Source organism: Artemia franciscana, unplaced genomic scaffold, assembly GCF_032884065.1.
Source record: "Artemia franciscana unplaced genomic scaffold, ASM3288406v1 Scaffold_772, whole genome shotgun sequence".
Lineage (NCBI taxonomy): Eukaryota > Metazoa > Arthropoda > Branchiopoda > Anostraca > Artemiidae > Artemia > Artemia franciscana.
In genome coordinates, this window is record NW_027067775.1 from 269,415 (window position 1) to 291,469 (window position 22,055).

A 22,055-nucleotide genomic window follows, 5' to 3' on the forward strand; every position below is an offset into this window, starting at 1 on the left:
GTCACCGGGCAAATAGATTTTGACTCTTCTTAAGATTCAAAATCTATTTGCAGGCAGCCAATAATGAGGCAACACGCATTTTTTCTATGGGTTTTTCCTATTTTGCTCTCTTTCATTGGTTTCCGTATAATTACTTTACAGTCCTAAATTTCCAAAGGGCATACCCTCCTGCCCCCCTACCAGTGCCAATACTAAGATGTAGGACAGTTTACTATAGGTGAACAAACTCTCAGACGTATCAAATCCCATATAACAGACAATTTACACCATCTAATCTTATTTTCATGGTCTGAAGAATTGAGCCCGAAACTAGACCTCTCCATTTGACAGATCTCAGCAAATTTTATTATCTCCTCATGGAAATATAACTACTAAGGGTTAAGCTATTTTATTGATAGGTGGTGTTTCTAATTGGCAAATGGGATTGTTTTAAAGCAAAGAGTTTTTGTTAGTTATTGCCCTGATTGTTTCGCCAAATTGACACAAGATTCTCACTTTTTCAATGAAATGATTTTCCAGGACATCTTAAAACAATTTCCACTTCAAGCAGGCCACAATACAAATCAATCATTTAAAACAAGGGTCGGGCACCGGGAATGAAATGCCACCAAAATTGCGCTGCTGTCCTTGAAAGAAGACCAAGGCTTCCATTAGATGTTTTTTTTTGAAAACGGGCCAATATAAATCTTTAAAACACAGCTCTGAATATGCACAATGCCAAAGGAGAAAATTACTTAATCTTTTTTTTCCACCTGTTCGTATCACTAGATCAACATCGGGTAAATGACCTGTACTCAAGTATTGTTTATAGGTAGTTGGTGTAATTTTGATGCGGTAATCTCGTAAAAAATTTCTAAGGCTCTCGAAAGGAGAATTATTATTAAAACCTTTACTATAAAATTCATCAACAAAATTAAGCAAAGTATCTTTTACAATAGCCTCACAAGCAGCTATTGCCTCTTCTTTTCCACCATAGTTAACGGCAAGATTTAACTGTAGCTTAGTATTATTTTGGGTAAGGTCTTCAACCTCACTTAACTTATTTGCGCAAAAACTGGGTATCTTTTTTTTGTCTCCTACAACACATAGTTTAATATTAAGTGCAGTAAAAAGGTCTTTATACTGAGTAATACCTTCATCAATTACTTCAAAAATCGTATTTATTTCTTCTTCTGGTCTATCCCAGTTTTCAGTAGAAAAAGCATAGAGGGTTAAATAAGGAATGTCTTGCTCTGAACATCCTTTTATTGCCTCAGCTACAGCATTTTTGGCATTTTTGTGTCCGTAAGATCTATCGCCTATTTGTTCTTTCCCCCATCTGCCATTTCCATCCATAATAATGCCAATATGGTTTGGTTTTTTTTCCAGGGTAGGTATCTTGTTTAAATCATAGTTTCTTGAAGATGTAAAGCGATCTAACTTTACATTTTGTGCTGTTTCACGAATCAAACGCTGAACCAGCAATTTCCAAGAGTGTGACACATGTGATTTCGTATGCTTCTTAATCGCTCGTAGTGCATCCCTTCTGGGTCTGTGGCGGTGCAATTTTATTTCAATGTGCTTTTCAGATGCATCTAGCTTCATAGTTGCTATATATCTATCTGTGTTATTGATGAATGATTTGATAAATTGGCGGGCTTTTGCTATCACATTCCAAATGCCTCTTCCTATTAAAATCATAAAATTACTTGAAATATCCATAGTTTTTCTATAAACTGGCATAAACTTCCTCTTGTATTCAAACCATAAATCAAAACTAAACGTCAAATAAACTTGGCTCGGATTCTTTGTTGCAAAGACTTTTAGTTATGTTTTTACTATATTTACTTAAGCAGGATTCTAAGCTAATGTTTTTGCATTTTTTAAAATTTATGAGGGATAATAAGTGATAAAATATCAGTCAAAATTTCTTACTATGTCGTCATATACAAAATGATAAATGACGTCATAATCATAGGTTACAAGTACGAAAGTTAAAAGGAAAACACCCAAGTCAATGCCATAAAAATCATGGATATCGCCGAGACTGTTAAAATGTATTAATGAAAAAAATAGACTATACAAAATTAAATGCAATTATCCGTCTGATGAAAACACCCAGAAATTCAAACTGTACAAAAATACTCTGACTAGAGCTTTGAGAGAAAGTGAAAGAAATTATTATGAGAAGGAATTATCTTCAGCTGCGTCCCAGCAGAAAATGTGGGAAATCTTGCGTGATAAATTAAATAAAAATAAACCAAAAGCAATACCGACTTTTCTTAATAATTGAAATGACGCTAATGAATCAACTGAAAAAAAAGATATCGCAGAATTATTTGCTAGGCATTTCAGTAAAATTAGTGAAGAATTGGTTAGAGATCTTTAGGATGAGTCATCAGATTGTACACGATTTTTGCCCCAAAACGAAGATAAATCATTGTAAATGCTACCAGTATCATTTGATGAATACCAAAAAGCTATTAATTATTTAAAGAGAGGAAATTCGGCATCAGTATATGATATGTCGACAAATCTTTTAAAAAAATATCAGGAGTAATATGTGAACCTCTTACACATGTTGTAAATACGAGCATAAAAAATGGTGTCTTCCCTGATCTTCTGAAAAAGGATAAAATAATCCCTATATTTAAAAAAAGTGAGGCTCAAGATCCCAATAATTACCGTCCTATTACACTCCTCTCCCCACTGGTTAAACTTTTTGAAAAAACAATGAAGTATAGACTTACATCATTTCTGGAAAAGATAAATCGTTTTCGAAGTTCCTGTTTGGTTTTTTAAAAGATAGATCGACAGAAGGTGCCTTCGCCGCAGCGAACATTTTCATTAATGACGCTTTAGATGATGATTGTTTAGCAGCTACATTGTTTTTTTTTATATTAAGAAGGCTTTCGAAACTTTAAATCACGAAATTCTATTTAAAAAACTTGAAAATACGGGAATAAGAGGAGTACCTTTAAAATAAATCAAATCATATTTTCACAATCGAAGGTTTGTGGTGGATGTTGATGGTGTATATTCGTCTGAGACATCGAATAATAATATCAGTGTGCCGGAAGGTTCAATTTTAGGACCTCTATTATTTTTAATATATATAAATAATCTCCCTAAATCTACTCCTGAAAATGCATTAACAACTATGTTTGCGGATGATACTGCAGCAAGCTTAAAAGCACCAACATTAGATGCACTGAAAGACAAACTGATTGAAGTTGCAAAATCCATCACAAATTGGTTCCAAACTAACAAACTTGTCCCTAATTTTGTTAAAACAGATTTTATTATTTATGGAATATCAAATCAGAAGTTGAAAAATTTTTCTCTGAATAAAATTACCATTGATAATGATCATGAAATCAAAAGAGTATATACAGCAAAATATTTAGGTATTGTTTTTGACCCTACCTTGAATTTTAAAACACATATTTCGTTGTTGAGACTAAAATTATCAAGAAATATAGGTTTGCTCCACCGACAAAAATTTTATTCTCATATAAGGTTCCAAGAATCCTATATTTTTGCCTAATTGATGAACACCTCCAATATTGCTCAGCTATATTTTTGCTGAATTTTAAATCACATATTAAACCACTTCGAACCCAGCAAAACAAAGCTATTCGAACTCTAGATAAGTTTTTACAACACCCGAGGAGTACAGATATCCACTCTGAAACACGTACTGCTTACCTGTTTCTAGACATAATGACTCTTACACAGAAATCTCATCTGCTATTATCTAGTTGGTTTTCAAACAGTTCGTAGTAAAGAACTGTAGTAAGGAGCGACCCGGCTTAATAGTAAACGAAACTCTAAAAAACGGAACTTCAATGCTGAAAGTTTAATCAAAAGACTCGGATTTTTATGCTCATTTAAATATATAAGTTTCATCAAATTTAGTCTTATCAAAAGTTACGAGCCTGAGAAAATTTGCCTTATTTTAGAAAATAAGGGGAAACATAAAATCACACCATTGCATTCAGCGTATCAGAGAACCTTATAGAAAAAATGTCAAGGTTCAATCTACAAAAATGTGGAATTTCGTATTTTTTGCGCGAAGACAGATCACGGGTGCGTGTTTATTTGTTTGTTTGTTTTTTTTGTTTTTTTTTCCCCATCGTATCAACCAAGTGGTCATAGAGTGTTGCAAGAGGGCTCATTCTAACGGAAATTAAAAGTTCTAGTGCCCTTTTTAAGTGACCAAAAAGGTGGAGGGCACCTAGGCCCCCTCCCACGCTAATTTTTTCCAAAGTCATAAGATCAAAATTTGAGATAGCCATTTTGTTCCGCATAGTCGAAAACCATAATAACTACGTCTTTGGGGATGACTTACTCCCCCACAGTCCCTGGGGGAGGGGCTGCAAGTTACAATCTTTCACCAATGTTTACATACAGTAATGGTTATTAGGAAGTAATGGTATATAGGTTATTAGGATTACCGACGTTTTCAGAGTTTTTCGTCTCAAAATCGTCTGATCAAAAATAAGAGAAAGCCATTTAGCTAAAAAAAGAATTAATATGCAAATTTGCTTTTAATAATTTATGTACGGATAGCCAAAATCAAACATGCATTAATTCAAAAACGTTCAGAAATTAAATAAAAAAAATAGTTTTTTTTAACTGAAAGTAAGGAGCGATATTAAAACTTAAAACGAACAGAAATTATTGCGTATATGAAATGGGTTGTCCCCTCCCCAATCCCTCGCTCTTTACGCTAAGTTTGACTCTTTGCCATAATTCTACTTTTTAAAACAATAAAAAACTTTAGCGTAAAGAGCGAGGGATTGTGGAGGGGACAACCCATTTCATATACGGAGTAATTTCTGTTCGTTTTAAGTTTTAATGCCGCTCCTTACTTTCAGTTAAAAAAAAAGTTTATTTATTTATTTAGGATTCAACATGTACATAATTTCTTTTTTGACCAGAATTTACTGTCCAAACATCAAAATTCACTGATAACTAGATGTTTTAACCCGAATAAACTACCTCTGGTGAAAAATGGATGATCCCGTTTCAACCTCCGGTATATGATCAAACAGTTCGTGGTAACGAACTGTAGTAAGGAGCGATCCGGCTCAATAGGAACCAAAACTCTAAAAAATTGAATTTTGATATCAATAGCTACATCAAAAGAATCGCATTTTAATGCTGATTTTAAATATATAAGTTTTATCAAGTTTAGTCTCATCCATCAAAAGTTACGAGCCTGAGAAAATTTGCCTTATTTAGGAAAATAGGAGGAAACACCCCCTAAAAATCGTAGGATCTTAACGAAAATGACACCATCAGATTCAGCGTATCAGAGAACCCTACTGTAGAAGTTTCAAGCTCCTATCTACAAAAATATGGAATTTTGCATTTTTTGCCAGAAGACAAATCACGGGTGCGTGTTTATTTGTTTGTTTTTTTCCCAGGGGTCATCGTATCGACCAAGTGGTCCTAGAATGTCGCAAGAGGGCTCATTCTAACGGAAGTGAAAAGTTCTAGTGCCCTTTTTAAGTGACCAAAAAAATTGGAGGGCATCTAGGCCCCCTCCCATGCTCATTTTTTTCCCAAAGTCAACGGATCAAAGTTTTGAGATAGCCATTTTGTTTAGCATAGTCAAAATTCATAATAACTATGTTTTTGGGGATGACTTACTCCCCCACAGTCCCTGGGGGAGGGGTTGCAAGTTTCAAACTTGAACCAGTGTTTACATATAATAATGGTTATTGGGAAGTGTACAGACGTTTTCAGGGGGATTTTTTTTGGTTTTGGGGGTAGGGTTGAGGGAGGGGGCTATGTGGGAGGATCTTTCCTTGGAGAAATATGCCATGGGGGAAAAAATTCAATGAAAAGGGCGCAGGACGAATATGGTCACGTTAGAAAAAAACGTCAAATTAAGAGCTTAACATACAATGCTGGGTGTTCGGAGCCTCTCTATTATGGAGTATAATTTGAAAATAACACAACTATACGAGCGATAAAACATATATACCACAACCATAACTCAACTAACGAAAGAACTGCTAAGAGATAACACAACTATAAAGCGAAAACAGGTGAAAACTAACGGGAAAATAAACGAACTAAGAGGTGGAAGGGGCCCAGAGAAAAAATATAATCCTTTTTCAATTTTGAGCCTAACTTCCGCAAAGGAGTAATAATGTCAGAAGCCCCGAAATACCGAATTATTTTCTTTTCAAACAGTTCGTGGTAAGGAACTGTAGTAAGGGGCGACCCGGCTCAATAGTAAACGAAATTCTAAAAAAACGGAATTTTGATGCTAAAAGATACATCAAAAGAATCGAATTTTTACGCTGATTATAAGTTCCAATTAATTTAGTCTTTGTCATCAAAAGTTACGAGCCTGAGAAAATTTGTCCTATTTTGGAAAAAAGGGGGAAACATCCCCTAAAAGTCATAGAGTCTTAACGAAAATCACACTATCGCATTCGGTATATCAGAGAACTATATTGCAAAAATTTCAAGCTCCTATCTAAAAAATGTGGAATTTTGAATTTCTTGCTAGAAGACAAATCACGGGTGCGTGTTTATTTGTTTGTTTTTTTTGTTTTTTTTCCCAGGGGGCATCTTATCGACCAAGTGGTCCTAGAATGTCGCAAGAGGGCTCATTCTAACGGAAATGAAAAGTTCTAGTGTCCTTTTTAAGTGACCAAAAAAATTGGAGGGCAAATAGGCCCCCTCCCATGCTCATTTTTTTCCAAAAGTCAACAGATTAAAATTTTAAGATAGCCATTTTGTTCAGCATAGTCGAAAACCATAATAACTATGTCTTTGGGAATGACTTACTCCCCCACAATCCCTGAGGGAGGGGCTGCAAGTTACAAACTTTGACCAATGTTTACATATAGTAATGGTTATTGGGAAGTGTACAGACGTTTTCATGGGGATTTTTTGGTTTGGGGGGTGGGGTTGATGGGAGAGGGCTTTGCGGGAGGATCTTTCCTTTGAGGAATATGTCAGGGGGGAAGAAAAATTCAATGAAAAGGGCGCAGGATTTTCTAGCATTACTATAAAAAAACAATGAAAAAATAAACATGAAAACGTTTTTTCAAATGAAAGTAAGGAATAGCATTGAAATTTAAAACGAACAGAGATTATTACGCATATGAGGGGATTTAAAAATACTTTAGCATAAAGAGCGAGGTATTTAGGAGGAGATAAATACCTCGCTCTCTATGCAAAAATATTTTTAGTGATTTCAACTATTTATTCTACGGCCTTTTTGATTCAGGGGTCATTCTTAAAGAATTGGGACAAAACTTACGATTTAGTGTAAAGAGCGAGGTATATTTTTTACTAATAAAAACGTTCGTTGAATATTAAAAGTTCTAGTGGCCTTTTTAAGTAACCGAAAAATTGGAGGGCACCTAGGCCTCCTTCCTCACCCCTTATTTCTCAAAATCGTCTGATCAAAACTAAGAGAAAGCCATTTAGCCAAAAAAAAATTAATATACTAATTTCATTTCAATAATTTATGTGCGGAGAGCCAAAATCAAACATGCATTAATTCAAAAACGTTCAGAAATTAAATAAAAAAAAACTAGTTTTTTTAACTGAAAGTAAGGAGCGACATTAAAACTGAAAACGAACAGAAATTACTCCGTATATGAAATGGGTTGTCCCCTCCGCAGTCCCACGCTCTTTACGCTAAAGTTTTTAATTGTTTTAAAAAGTAGAATTGTGGCAAAGTGTCAAACTTTAGCGTAAAGAGTGAAGGACTGCGGAGGGGACAACCCATTTCATATACGGAGTAATTTCTGTTCGTTTTCAGTTTTAATGTCGCTCCTTACTTTCAGTTAAAAAAACTAGTTTTTTTTTTATTTAATCCCAACAAAAGCCAACGAATGCTCATTAAATAAATTTGTTGAGTTACCAAAAGAATCTTTCAAGAGACGATTAAAAAGTTATATAATGGAATCTGCTTGTAAGAACGGTTGGTAAAATTTTTTTATTTTATATTTGATTTTGGCCTCACTCCACTTACTCCACCTGAAATACCCTAATTAAAGACACTATTTTTTTTTGTTTTTTTTTTATTGATGAAATAGTGGTTCATTTTTTGTTTATTCTGTATCAATGAGGATTGTTAAATTTTGTTTATATGTCTTGCCAGTAGTCAAGCTTGTCTCTCCATTTGGGCAAGTTGAAGGTTTTGATGAATATGAATTTGTGAATACAAATATGATTCTTTTGATGTCCTTCAATTTTCTGAACATTAAATAAGAATTCCACGAAAAACATTTCTTAACAGACGTTTCATATTTTCTTGGATAGGGCTATTTCACCAGTTATTAGAAGAAGGACATTTCTCTATCCCAAAAAAGAAAATAAAAAGAAAAAAATTCAAGAGAATGCTTTTCCTCACCAAGAAGAAAAAAGTTTCGACGCTCCATCGGGCAATATTATTATGTAAAACTACAGATTATTGTGAAACCTCAATAAGAATTATACTCAATAAGAATTCCACGAAAAACATTTCTTAACAGACGTTTGGTATTTTCTTGGATAGGGCTACTCCACCAGTTATTAGAAGAAGGACATTTCTCTATTCCAAAAAAGAAAATAAAAAATAAAAATTCAAGCGAATGTATTTCTTCACCAAGAAGAAAAAAGTTTCTGCGCTCCATTTTACAATATTATTATGTAAAACCACAGATTATTGTGAAACCTTATAGATAATCTAGAACTATTAGGTTGCACCTTTGTGGTATATTGTATTGTATCAGATTAACGACGCTTCTTGACTACTCATGTCCCTGCGTCAGCCCTGCAGTGCATTATTGCAGCATGATTCGATCTCTGGGTCCGGTATTACCAAGCTAAGGTCAAACCCACTGCGCCAGCACAGGACGCACCTTTGTGGTAGAACATTTAGTGGAAAATTTCGAATGGTCCCGCCACTTCGTGGATTCCTCTCCAACTATTTATGAAATTCCTGCTATTTCCATATTGCAGTGTTGAATAGAAGTTAGCACTAGAAATTTTCGTATTTACCAAAATTCAATCCCCCCTTAGAAATCCTGGATAGACCAGTCAGTTAAGTCATATCTGTGAGATGGGAAAGTTTGCTCAACAGACAACTGGTTGGCCAGTTGTGACTCTTGTGGAGTCCTTGCCAAATTTTTGGAGTCCTTGGGAGACACTCTCCCCAGTCACTTTATGTTTCACCCAAACCTTTGTCCAGTGACCCTATTAACGGTTTGAACTCTTCATTAGAAATCGACAAATCGACAATTGTTTTTTGCATTTTAACTTGCCCTTTAATTTTCCTGAACTTTATTCCTTGAGTTATGTATTCAAATTTCATCTTCAGTAGGCATCAAAGACTGTTCTTCACTTGACTTTTTTTCTAATCTGTTTTTCTTTCACTTGACTAATTCTTTTTTTTGGCTAAATGGCTTTCTCTTAGTTTTGACCAAATGATTTTTAGAAATAAGGGGTGGGGAAGGAGGCCTAGTTGCCCTCCAATTTTTTGGTTACTTAAAAAGGCAACCAGAACTTTTAATTTTTAACGAACGTTTTATTAGTAAAAAATATACGAAACTTAAGAATTAACTTACGTAACAAACTTTTATATTCTTATATTTTGAATTATATATATGAGGGGGTTTGTCCCCTCGTTAATACCTCGCTCTTCACACTAAATCTTAAGTTTTGTCCCGATTCTTTAAGAATGACCCCTGAATCAGAAAGCCCGTAGAATAAATAGTTGAAATTAATAAAAATACTTTAGCATAAAGAGCAAAGTATTTATCTCCTCCTAAATACCTCGCTCTTTATGCTAAAATATTTTTAGAACTCCTCATATGTGTAATAATCTGTGTTCGTTTTAAGTTTTAATGCTACTCTTTACTTTCAATTGAAAAGGCTTTTTCATGTTTATATTTTCATTGTTTTTTTTAATAGTAATGCTAGATAGTCCTGCGCCCTTTTCATTGAATTTTTCTTCCCCCATGAAATATTCCTCAAAAAAAAGATCCTCCCACATAGCCCCCTCGCCTCAACCCCACACCCAAATCAAAAAAATTCCCGTGAAAACGTCTGTATACTTTCCAATAACCATTACTGTATGTAGACATTGATAAAAGTTTTTAACTTGCAGCCCCTTTCCCAGGGACTGTGGGGTAGGAAAAACAAACACAAAAAAACAAACAAACAAATAAACACGCACCCGTGATCTGTCTTCTGGCAAAAAATACGAAATTCCACATTTTTGTAGATTGGACCTTGAAATTTTTTCTATAGGGTTCTCTGATATGCTGCATTCGATGGTGTGATTATCGTTAATATCCTATGACTTTAGGGGGTGTTTCCCCCTATTTTCCAAAATAAGGCAAATTTTCTCAGGCTCTTAACTTTTGATGAGAAAGACTAAATTTGATGAAACTTATATATTTAAAATTGGCATAAAAATCCAATTCTTTGATGTATCTTTTAGTATCAAAATTCCGTTTTTTAGAGTTTCGTCTACTATTGAGCCAGGTCGCTCCTTACTATAGTTCGTTACCACAAACTGTTTGATGTGGTGTTGTTTCCTCCGTCAGAGATTGAGAGGCTAGTTCTACCAATTTTTCTTGATGACTGACATCATCGAGTGTGCTAGAACCTGATTCTACACTTCTCTCAACCGTAAATTCGTGTGAGTGACAAAATTTTATTTAATCAAACAGTTCGTGGTAACGAACTGTAAGTAAGGAGTAACCCGGCTCAATAGTAACCGAAACTCTAAACAATGGAATTTTGATATCAATAGTTACATCAAAAGAATTGCATTTTAATGTTGATTTTAAATATATAAGTTTCATCAACATCAGTTATACCCATCGAAAGTTAAGAGCCTGAGAAAATTTGCCTCAATTTAGAAAATAGGGGAAAACACCCCCTAAAAGTCATACAATCTTAAGGAAAATCACACCATCAGATTCAGCGTATCAGAGAACCTTATTGTAGAGTTTTCAAGCTCCTATCTACAAACATGTGGAGTTTCGCATTTTTTGCCAGAAGACAAATCACGGATGCGTGTTTACTTGTTGTTTTTCTTTTCCCAGGGGTGATCGTATCGACTGATTGGTCCTAGAATGTTGCAAGAGGGCTCATTCTAACGGAAATGAAAAGTTCTAGTGCCCTTTTTGAGTGAACAAAAGAATTGGAGAGCTCCTAGGCCCCCTCCCACACTCATTTTTTCCCAAAAGTCACCAGATCAAAATTCTGAGATAGCCATTTTATTCACCATATTCGAAAAACCTAATATCTATGTCTTTAGGGACGACTTACTCCCCCACAGTCCTTGTGGGAGGAGCTGCAAGTTACAAACTTTGACCTGAGTTTACATGTAGTAATGGTTACTGGGAAGTGTACAGACGTTTTCAGGGGGATTTTTTTTTGTTTAGGGGGGAGAGTTGAGGGGGAGTGTTACGTGGGAGGATATTTCAATGGAGGAGCTTTTCATGGGGGAGGAGAATTTCAATGAAGGGGCGCGGGATTTTCTAGCATTATTTGAAAAAACAATGAAAAAATAGATATGAAAAGTTTTTTCGACTGAAAATAAGGAGCAGCATTAAAACTTAAAACGAACAAAAATTATCACGCACATGAGGGGTTTACCTCCTCGTTATACCTCACTCTTTACGCTAAAGTATTTCTAGTAATTTCAACTATCTATTCTATGGCCTTTGTGATTCAGAGTGTGATTTAAGTTTTAAAGCTTGAAGCTCAAAGTCACTAATGCTTAAATGGGACATTTAAGCTTTAGTGTAAAGAGCAAGGTATCGAAGAGGGTTAAACCGCCTCATATACACAATAAAAACATACGAATATAGAAGTTCGTTACGTATGTTAATTCGTAAGTTACGTATAATTTTTACCAATGAAAACTATGGTAAAAAATTAAAAGTTCTACATGCCTTTTTAAGTAATCAAAAAATTGGAGGGGAACTTGGCCTCCTCCTTCACTCCTTTTTTCTCTAAGTCTTCCGATAATTGCAATTAATTAATATGCAAATTTTGTTTCAATTATTTATGTGTGGAGAGCCAATATCAAAACATGCATTAATTCAAAAACGTCCACAAATTAGATAGAAAAAAAACAAGTTTTTTTTAAATGAAAGTAAGGAGCAACATTAAAACTTAAAACGAACAGAAATTATTCCGTATCTGACAGGGGCTTTTCCTCCTCAACGCCCCGCTCTTTACGCTAGTGTTTCTTACTGTTTTAAAAAGTAGAGTTAAGAGAAAGAGTCAAACTTTAGCGTAAAGAGCGGGGCGTTGAGGAAGAAAAGCCCCTGTCATATACGGAGTAATTTCTGTTCGTTTTAAGTTTTAATGTTGCTCCTTACTTACATTTAAAAAAACTTGTTTTTCTATTTAATCATACTAACCACGATTATTTGCTGCTAATTCTGTGGACTTCAGTTTTCAAAACCTCATGTAGATAAAAATACAGTCTAGGCCATGGTTTTTCTGGAATTGAGACGTGTGGATGGCGACAGATCCACGGAAAGCTCTGGAAGTAGTAGCTTAGACACTGGTGAAGAAAGAAGTCAAACGGATATTGTTAAGTTGAAGTTTAGTATTTATGTTTGTGAGGGTGGTCTAGCTTGGCACTTGGGTGGTGATTTATCTTACAGGGTGAGATGTGGGCTTTCCTGCCCCTTTTCTTTCTTTTTGTCAGAAAAATGGCCTGTCTTCCTGTTTCATTTCTTCTTTTTTTCAAATAAATAACCTGTTTTCCATTTCATTATTAAATTTTCAACAGTTTTCCTATAATTTGACCTGTTTCCCCTCGAGGGAGTAAAGATGATGGTGAAGAAAGAAGTCAAATGGTTATTGTAAAGTTGAAGTTCAGTGTTTATATTTGTAAGGGTGTACCAGTGTGGCACATGGATGGTCATTTGTCTTACAGGGTGAGGCTTCCTGCCCTCTTCTTTCTTTTTTCAGATAAATGACCTATTTCCTCTTGAAGGAACACAGACGCTGGGGAAGAAACAAGTTAAATGGATATTGAATAATTGAATTTCAGTATTCATGTTTGTAAGGGTGGACCAGCTTGGCAACTGGGTCGGAAACTAAAATAATTTTTTTTAAACAGTTCCAGCATCCTTACTTCAGCAAAGTTCCACCAAGACTCAATTCCCTAGTTCTCCTCTTCTTTATATGTTTGTTTCGAGTCCTGGTCATTCTATGCAGATTAACGATCTCGTGTCAATTCAAAATTCCTGGTTCAATCTGCCATGGACCATAGGTATGCGTGCCTTGTTTACATCTTATTCTAGGCAACCTAACGATTCTATTTCAACTTTGAACTCTGGTTCAACCTGCTTGTGACTTTAGGATAATAATATCTAATTATTAAGTGACGAAGAAATTAAATCTTTTTTGGATACTTTTCTGGATAAATTTAATGAGAAACAGACGAAGACTGGAACGTCTATAAGTAAGAAAGGCAATTAAAAGGTAATATTTTTCCAATTATCCGATTTGCCTGGAGGATTCGAAGTTAGAGCACTAGCATTTTCAAAATTCAAAGAATATCCAAAATGGCCGGTTCAAATTTTTGGATACTGTTCAAAGAAAAAACGGATCACACTGCGCTGTTTTCTGTTACGGCACACATGAGGTATTAACGGTTCAAGAATCTCAGCTTGAACCATACCAAGAAAAATTTGATGAAGCTGTGGAGATAAAAACCATTGGAGTAGCAAATCCTTTCAGCGAAGTTACCACTTTTCCGGATATTTACTTAGAAAAGTTAAACTTGGATTGGGCTTCTCTTGCCTCCGCTGTGGACAATGCTCAAAAAGAACTTGAAAATCTGCAAAGCAGTTTGAAAAATGAAATTGAACAAAGGGTTCATGACAACTTGAGCACGGTACCTTCTACAGGGCTAGCATCATCAGTTTAACAAGATATTGTTTTTAAAATCCATGATTCAATCTTGGTTGAATACTCAGCAAAGATCAGTGCTTTTGAAAAAATATTATCTGGGCTGAAAAAAAATTGCATCTCTGGAAGACAGAATCGAAGTGATTGAACTAAAACTTGATGATAAACGGACCAGAAAACACAAATGGATACGCTTATTTTTAGTGGTCTAAAACAAGCACAAGGAGCCAGTGGTGAGATGTCAGTGAAATAAGTTATTGGGAAAAAATGGGACTACTGGATATTGCAAATTCGCACATCCTGAACGGTCGTCGGTTCCAGAATCTATCCAATCCAGTCTTCAACAGTTCTAAGGTGTCTCCCGTTTGTGTTGTGTTTCGTAATCTGGATGCTACAAAAACGGTGTTCATGGCAAAATTGAAACTAACAAAAACTGGTGTATTTGTGTCGGAGTACTTAACGAGAAAGCGCAAACACTTGCTTGATTTGGCTCAAAACAAACGTGGTTCTAAGAACGTATGGTCAATCAATGGAATGATTTTGTCAAACAGGGTCCGAATAGCAGGAAAATACGAAGTGTAAATGATCTTATCGTTGAAGGATAATCAGCTTAATTTCTGCTTTTCTCATGTCAATTTGTGCAGTGCCATGCTCCCACTCTTTGTTCTTTCAAAAGTTTTTTGCTTGCGATACCCTTTCATTTTTATTCTTTTTTGTCTGCTTGTACTGTTTATTAATTTCTTTTTACGGTTAGGTCATTTCAAGGTCTCGTGATTGATTGAAAAATTATGAGGAAAATAGATTAGTTATTGATGATGTGTTTTCATATGTTTCGTTTGGTCAGTCAGGATTTAAAGCTGGATTAAAATAGTACCCTAAAGATAGTTCATACGTTGAACTTGAAGATCTTACTAAATAGGATGAATGTAAAGTAAACTCGTTACTTTTTTGGAACTGCCAAGGATTCTAACCGGCTAAATGTTCTTTGCTGTGGGTAATGGAGTGTCTCAAATCGCAACCATTGTTTGTAGGCCTATGTGAAACGTTTTGAAGCGATGAGAACCTGAATGTAATGAATTTTTCTGCTCCAGGGTATAAGGTTGAATATAAAGGCCACTTTTCTATGCAGAGAGGAGGACTAGACTATTTAATAAGAAGTGATGTGGATTATGAAGTAAGATATTGCTTTTCACTCTGGCTGGAAGGTAAGCTCGAAATATTGTTTATTGAAATAAGGTCGTCATGGTCAGGAAAGCTACTGTTTAGAATAATATATAAAGTACCATCATTTTCGAAGAATTCTTTTTTAGATGTATTTGAAAGTCTTCTGTCGCAAGTTGCAAAAGAGAAGAAAAAGGAAGTGTTAATGGGAGAGTTCAATATTGATCTATTAAATCCAGATGATCGTGTTGATTTCCTTAATACAATGTTGCTGTCTTACTTGTACCCTTTAGTAACAATTCCAACGAGAATAATGCATTCTTCGGTAACTTTAATAGATAATATATTTGTTGATGGGCAGTTATTGAATGGTTGTACGGCCGATGTACTTGTTAATGATGGATAAAACCACCTTATGTTGATGAGTATAATTGATTGTTTAAAGAGCAGACCACCAAAAGATGAGTTTAGACATCGAGACTTATCCGAAAATAGTTTGAAAATTCTGTCTCTAAATCTGGAACATGTTGATTTTTCAGAAGTTTTCAAAGGGAATTGTGCAGAAAAGGCTTATAATTTGTTTATGGATATATTTTTAGCTGAGTTTGATAAATGTTGCCCCCTAAAGAAAGTTAAAAAGAAAAAAAAATAACCTTCGGAAAGTATGAATGACGACTGGTATCCTTGTTTCTGTAAAAATGAAGAATAGATTGTATGAAGATTATTTAAAAGACCCCATGAATGAGAAACTCCTTACTTTCAAAGAGTACAGAAATCGGTTGAATAAAATTAAGAAGAGCTCTGAAAGAGCTTATTACGTGATAGAAGGAAACATGAAGTGGGCCTGGATTAAAGTCAATGAGACACTGGGACATAAAAAGGAAAAGAACCAGCTTAAAATGAAGAATTTCAGTGGAAAATTGTTAATGATTCAAAAGAAATTACGGAAAATTTATGCAACTATTTCTCAGAGGAAGGTTCTAAGCTGTGCCACGAACCAGTTAAAAAATCAAAAATTCCACCAGTCCCCAAACTTAAACCTCGTCATGTTACTTCTGAATTCCTTTTTAAAAATTGTGATGAAAGTGAAATTAATGAAATAATTATGAGAATGAAATCACAATCCTTTGGAGTAGATGAAGTATCGTTAAAAGTTGTTAAAACAACAACACAATTGTTATTCCTATTTTGACTCAACTGATTAATGTATCACTCGAAGAGAGAACTTTTCCAGAAAGACCTAAATTAGCCCGAGCGCTACCCCTTAACAAAGGAAAGTCAAAAAATGACCCGAGTAATTACTGACCCATTTCTATTTTACCTTTTTTGAAGATTTATGAGAAAGTAGTCCATAAAAGAATGTATGAATACCTCCTGGGTCAGAATCTTCTATGTGATACCCTGTTTGGCTTTCGCAAAGGACTTTTTACGGACCTTGCTATTCTGAAATTGATTGATTGGGTGAATGATTTAAGAATCGGTTTTAGAACAGGTTTTATTAGCACAATTTCTCTTGGTCATAAGACTAAATGTTTCTTGTGCTTACAAAAAAGGATTAAATCAAACGACGAAAAAATCATTAAATCAACAATTGTTATAATTTGATACAAAGAAAGGGATGAATGAGTTGGAAAAACGATTTGTGCGTGAAGGAGGTGCTGCTAATCTGTCAATGTTCTTCGATATAGTACTTCGATGTTTCACTAAAACTGGTGGTAGTATCGATTTGCTGAGAAGATATTGGCCAAATTCAAGGATCAAACTGAGACGACGCTCTTGAAGAGAAGGAATTTATAAAGTGGATAATGCTAACTTATATTCAGTAAAAGCATCGCATAATATTACTTTGACTGCTCTTTTTTTGTATTGACTCAAGCTGGTCACTTAGATAAATAGTAATATTGACTTGTGGGCCCCATAAGGGACGTGCATACTCTACAATTGGTCAGAGGTAAGTCAAATAGACTATCCTTAGTTGAGCCACTGAGAAACCAAATCGAAGCATTAGTTTAGGGTCCGCATCACACTATTTGCCTTTTTGGTAATTGTATTGACATGAAGGTTGAAAGAGCAGTCGATGCTAAACTTGACACCAAGCACTACTGCCGACAATTCATTAGGATAAGGAGGGCACACAAAGTCTCTTCAGGGGAATCAAGCGAAGGATTTTAGTGTTTCCTTCGTTGATTTGGAGGCTGTTCGCAGTACATTCATCTTTAAAGTTGTTGATTATTTCGTTACAGTATTGGGGAACAGCTTCAGACTTCTCAACAATATACTTCAGTAGGACTGACAAGTCGTCTACATACTGAAATCTTTCTTCATAGCCGGAAAGGAATAAATTTATCACTGCCAAAAACAGTAGACTAGCGAGCTTAGTACCTTCCGTTGCTAAGCTCGACTTTTAGAGTCAGCATCTCCTGTGAAAAGACTGTAAGCGCACTGATAGCAGGATTGTAAAAAATTGATCACTAAAAGGAGAATTGGACGTGTGTGCCCATGGTGCGTAGATTTGAGATAGCAACGGAATTGCAAATAAAATCAAAAGCCTTTCGGTAGTCTAAGAGGAAAAGGTCGACTTTAGCACTTCCTCGGTCGAGGCACTCGACAATGAGATGGTACATCCGTACTAAATAAACAGTTGTGCTGCTGCTTCTAAAGCATCCATACTGATACGGGTCTAGATGCGCAGAGACCTGTGACATAAGTTTGTGGTAAATAAACGTTTCTGCCACTTTAGAAAGGTTCGGAGTTATGATATAGGCCGGAGTTAATCACAAGATTTTGGACACCTTACTTTTGGAATAACGCGGACATATGCTCTTTTCCAAGCACTAGGGAATACTTCCTGACGGAAACATAGGTTCATTATAGAAGAGAGTGGCTTAGCAAGACAAATGGCGAATTCGCGTAGCAGCTTTACTGGAAGCTCACCTGGGTAGGACGGACAGTTCGCTTTTAGTCTTAGGAGTTCCATATAAACAGTGAATTCAGAGATTTCACATGCGTCATCAATCTCTGCATCAGCAATGATAGTATCAATTTCTGATTTTATGATTGATGGAAATGTGGTAAAAATGTCAGCAAAAAAAGAATTGACTTCATTAGCTGAGGTCAAGGTACCGTCCTCTTTGAGCAGCCTTAGATCTCTGAATGTTGTCTTACCGGTAAATCTTTTTACTGAGGAATGCCATTTGTGGGGGTCTAGCGTGAGTAAGGGTTTAATTTCATCCCTTTCATACTACCTCTTGGCGCGCTTGTCCAGTTTGACAATATGATTACGCAACTTGGCTGAAGCAACGGTATCACTCGCGATATGAAGGCGACAATGGGTTTTTATTAAATTCTTTCGATCATTGGTTATCCACGGTTAATTAGTATCACTCACAGTAATGACTTTTACGGGGAAACAAGTATGAAACTGCTCCTGAAGCAGAGTATTCAGCTTATTGACTTTGATATTAATATCCTGTTCAGAGCAAATGTCCTCAAATTGATAATTACCGATCCAGCGACCAAATGTAGATATCGAATCCTCACTAAGTGGTCGCACTGTATATTTGACTCGTTGTGGCTTCGGAATTGCCGAATTAGCTTCCCACAAGATGATAAAATTATCAGAATTCAGAAGCGGTCCTAGAGAGCTCGGTGCGTAATAAAAGTCTGTCAAGTTTGTAAAAATCAAGTCAATTGTGCTGCCACTTTGATGGGTTTTATTGTAACGACTTGTCGCAAATCAAAAAAATATTTGAAACCCTTTGCCTATTAGTTTGATTAAAGTCTCTGACAATAACAAGGCCAGGAGAGACATGCTTGCGGTGCATTTTGTCTACGAAAAACTGAATGTGTTCAATCAAATCTTTCCTGTTTTTAGCGCTTTTAGGATAATAGACAGAAGCAACAATTAAACATGAAAATTTTTTTGATAAACGTGCAGCTTTGCATTCGGTCCATAATATTTCGTGGCCGGAGTCAATATGCTCACTTAACAGCTTTGAGGGTAGGTCATTACGAACATAAAGTCCAACGCCTCCTCCTCGATCATTCAAGCCACAATAGTGACGCGTATTAAAGTAGCTTGCGCAACCTTTGATGCGCGCCGATTTGTCAGAAGTGTCCCAACCTTCGCTTATTATTATTATTATTGAGGCGTTGTTCTGCCTAGCAATAACTTCAAGTGTTCTTAAGCCCGAACGTGCTTTAGCTGAACGTGAGTTGCCAAATATACTTGTGTGTAAACACAAGTATATTTGGCAACTTACGTTCAGCTAAAGGACGTTCGGGCTTAAAACAGGCGGGCCGTCCTGGATGGGGCATGAGACATGCTTGCGGTGCATTTTGTCTACGAAAAACTGAATGTGTTCAATCAAATCTTTCCTGTTTTTAGCGCTTTTAGGATAATAGACAGAAACAACAATTAAACATGAAAATCTTTTTGATAAACGTGCAGCTTTGCATTCGGTCCATAATATTTCGTGGCCGGAGTCAATATGCTCACTTAACAGCTTTGAGGGTAGGTCATTACGAACATAAAGTCCAACGCCTCCTCCTCGATCATTCAAGCCGCGATAGTGACGCGTATTAAAGTAGCTTGCGCAACCTTTGATGCGCGCCGATTTGTCAGAAGTGTCCCAACATTCGCTTATTATTATTATTATTATTGAGGCGTTGTTCGGCCTAGCAATAACTTCAAGTGTTCTTAAGCCCGAACGTCCTTTAGCTGAACGTAAGTTGCCAAATATACTTGTGTGTAAACACAAGTATATTTGGCAACTTACGTTCAGCTAAAGGACGTTCGGGCTTAAAAACAGGCGGGCCGTCCTGGATGGGGCACACGGGGGCTTCGTCAAATCTTTTCAAACTCGGTATTTTAGATGTTCTGGATATCTTGATTTTCACCAGGTTTCGCTCAAACACTTGTTTTGGCGAAGGCTAATAGTCACGGCTTGTCACTAGTACCGAAATAGCACACCCTGTATGCCTTCTCCTTTTATTTTTTCCTGCCCGGCATCCACGTTACTTTCTTGTCGAATTGTTTCCATTGGTGAACGATGTGCCACCATTTCAAATATTATTTATCTGAAGCTAATATCATAATATTTGCAGATGAAACACTTCTTTTTGTTGCATGTGAAAATCTACCTTCGTTATTTAAAAAAATGGAAATTGCTCTGACTGAATGTATATTGTGGGCTGATTCATATTATTCAACACTAAATTATAGTAAAACAACTTATATTTTATTTTTTAGAATCGGATCAGTCCAAACAGACCTCAATTTAAATGTAAATAATAATATTATAAATAGAGTAAAAACCAGCAGATATCCTAGATTCATTACAGATGAGAATATTTCGTAGAACGAACATGCTAAATTGATTGGTAACAATCTTTCAAGGTCCTTTGCAGTTATCCGCCGTCTTAATTTTTGTTTCCCTAATAAAAAATCCTGAAAATGATTGATCACTCTATTTTTCATCCCCATTGGTCTTATGGATGCTCTATATGGCCAGGCAACTCCATCTCATGTTATAAGAGAATCCTGATCATCCAAAATAAGGCCATTGAAATTATATGACCTCTTCAGCATTAAGATAACATTAATTTCCATTTTAAATTTACTAAAATATTTGATGTATCAAAGACTAGGGATTTTCAGATTGCAACTTTTTGTTTCAAATATTTAACAACCTCCTTCCATCATCATTTGAAAATTTATTCACTTTAAATCAAAATTTGCATACTTATAAAAAGCAGAATTCATATGACATTGTCCACGAGACACCGTCAACAAATAGAGCTTCTTTTTTAATTAGATTTTTTGTACCGGCTATTTGGAATTTAATCCCCCTGAAAATCCAGAACTCAAATAAACTTATTACCTTCAAGCGAGCAGTGAAGGGTCATTTCAGAAATATTGTTTGGATTTGAATATCGTGCGGTCGTCCTCTTTTCAGTATTTTTCCTTTCTTTCTCTTCGTCATCCCCCTTTTAATCTCTCTTTTTCTGATAAATCCAGTCGATTCGTTGTTTCTGTTTGTTGATTGTTTAATATTTCTTTAGTTCAATTTCTGCCCTAGTCAAGTACTTTTGTGGTCTCCTGCAGATTATGTACATGTAATTATGTGTTTTTTTTAAATATATATGATTGAATTCAATTGAAAATTGAATAAGTGAGTCATACTTGCTCCCATCGTTTACCCATGCCATCTAACTAAACACTTGAAAAACTATATGCTCTATGACTATTTTAGTTCTCTGACTGTCTACCTTAGTTCTCTTGCCCTAGGAATGACGCTTGGGCGGTAATGACGCTCTTCAGACACTTAATATGAGCTCTAGATATGTTCAACCCAGCAAAATGTAATACAAATGTAACGAATTTGCAATTAAATGGTGAGTATGGCCACGGCCTACTCCATTTTTGAATCCAAACTGGTTGTCGGATGTATAACAGTTATGAGATATCTTGTCAATAATAAATAACTAAAAAAATTACACAAAATCATCGACACCGTAGTTGTCCTAAAAGAAGAACGTTGGCTCGGGGAATTTTCCTTTTTAATACCGGTGCTATTACTCCAGTACTCAATAAATCAGGAACTATACCAAAACATAATATAATTTGAAAGAGTAAGGTCAGATACTCAATCAGGAAAGAACAAGCACTTTCCATGCGAAGTAAGGATCACTTTTGGCTTTACTTGATAATTCAGCTACTGATTTAGCCTGCTGTTGCTTAAGCACTTTGGCATTACTTCGTTTTCTTTTCAGACAAATTTCATTCAGCAAACTTTGCCGAGGCATACCAAGCTACTTCCAGACACGAAAGCAGAATTTCTATTTAGCAGAGGAATTAACGAGGTCAGGATTAACAAGGTCAGCTTCAGTAATTCCTGAAAAAACTCACAGAGAAAGCCGAATAAATCGTATTACCCATCAATGCCTCTAAAACAAAAGCTATATCAATCAGCAGTTTACCCATTGGAATCCAACTAGGAGGAGAGGAC

At 35.6% G+C, this 22,055-nt stretch overlaps 1 protein-coding gene and 1 long non-coding RNA gene across 2 annotated transcripts in view; one reads left to right on the forward strand and one right to left on the reverse strand.

The window, feature by feature from the left end:
• LOC136043625 (uncharacterized) overlaps positions 1 to 22,055 on the forward strand; it is a 184,080-nt gene that overhangs the window by 151,029 nt on the left and 10,996 nt on the right. The window lies entirely within an intron of this gene.
• On the reverse strand, positions 568 to 1,701 carry LOC136043647 (isoprenyl transferase-like). The gene has a single exon (XM_065728544.1). It carries the CDS (start codon positions 1,699 to 1,701, stop codon positions 568 to 570), a length of 1,134 nt encoding a protein of 377 aa, XP_065584616.1.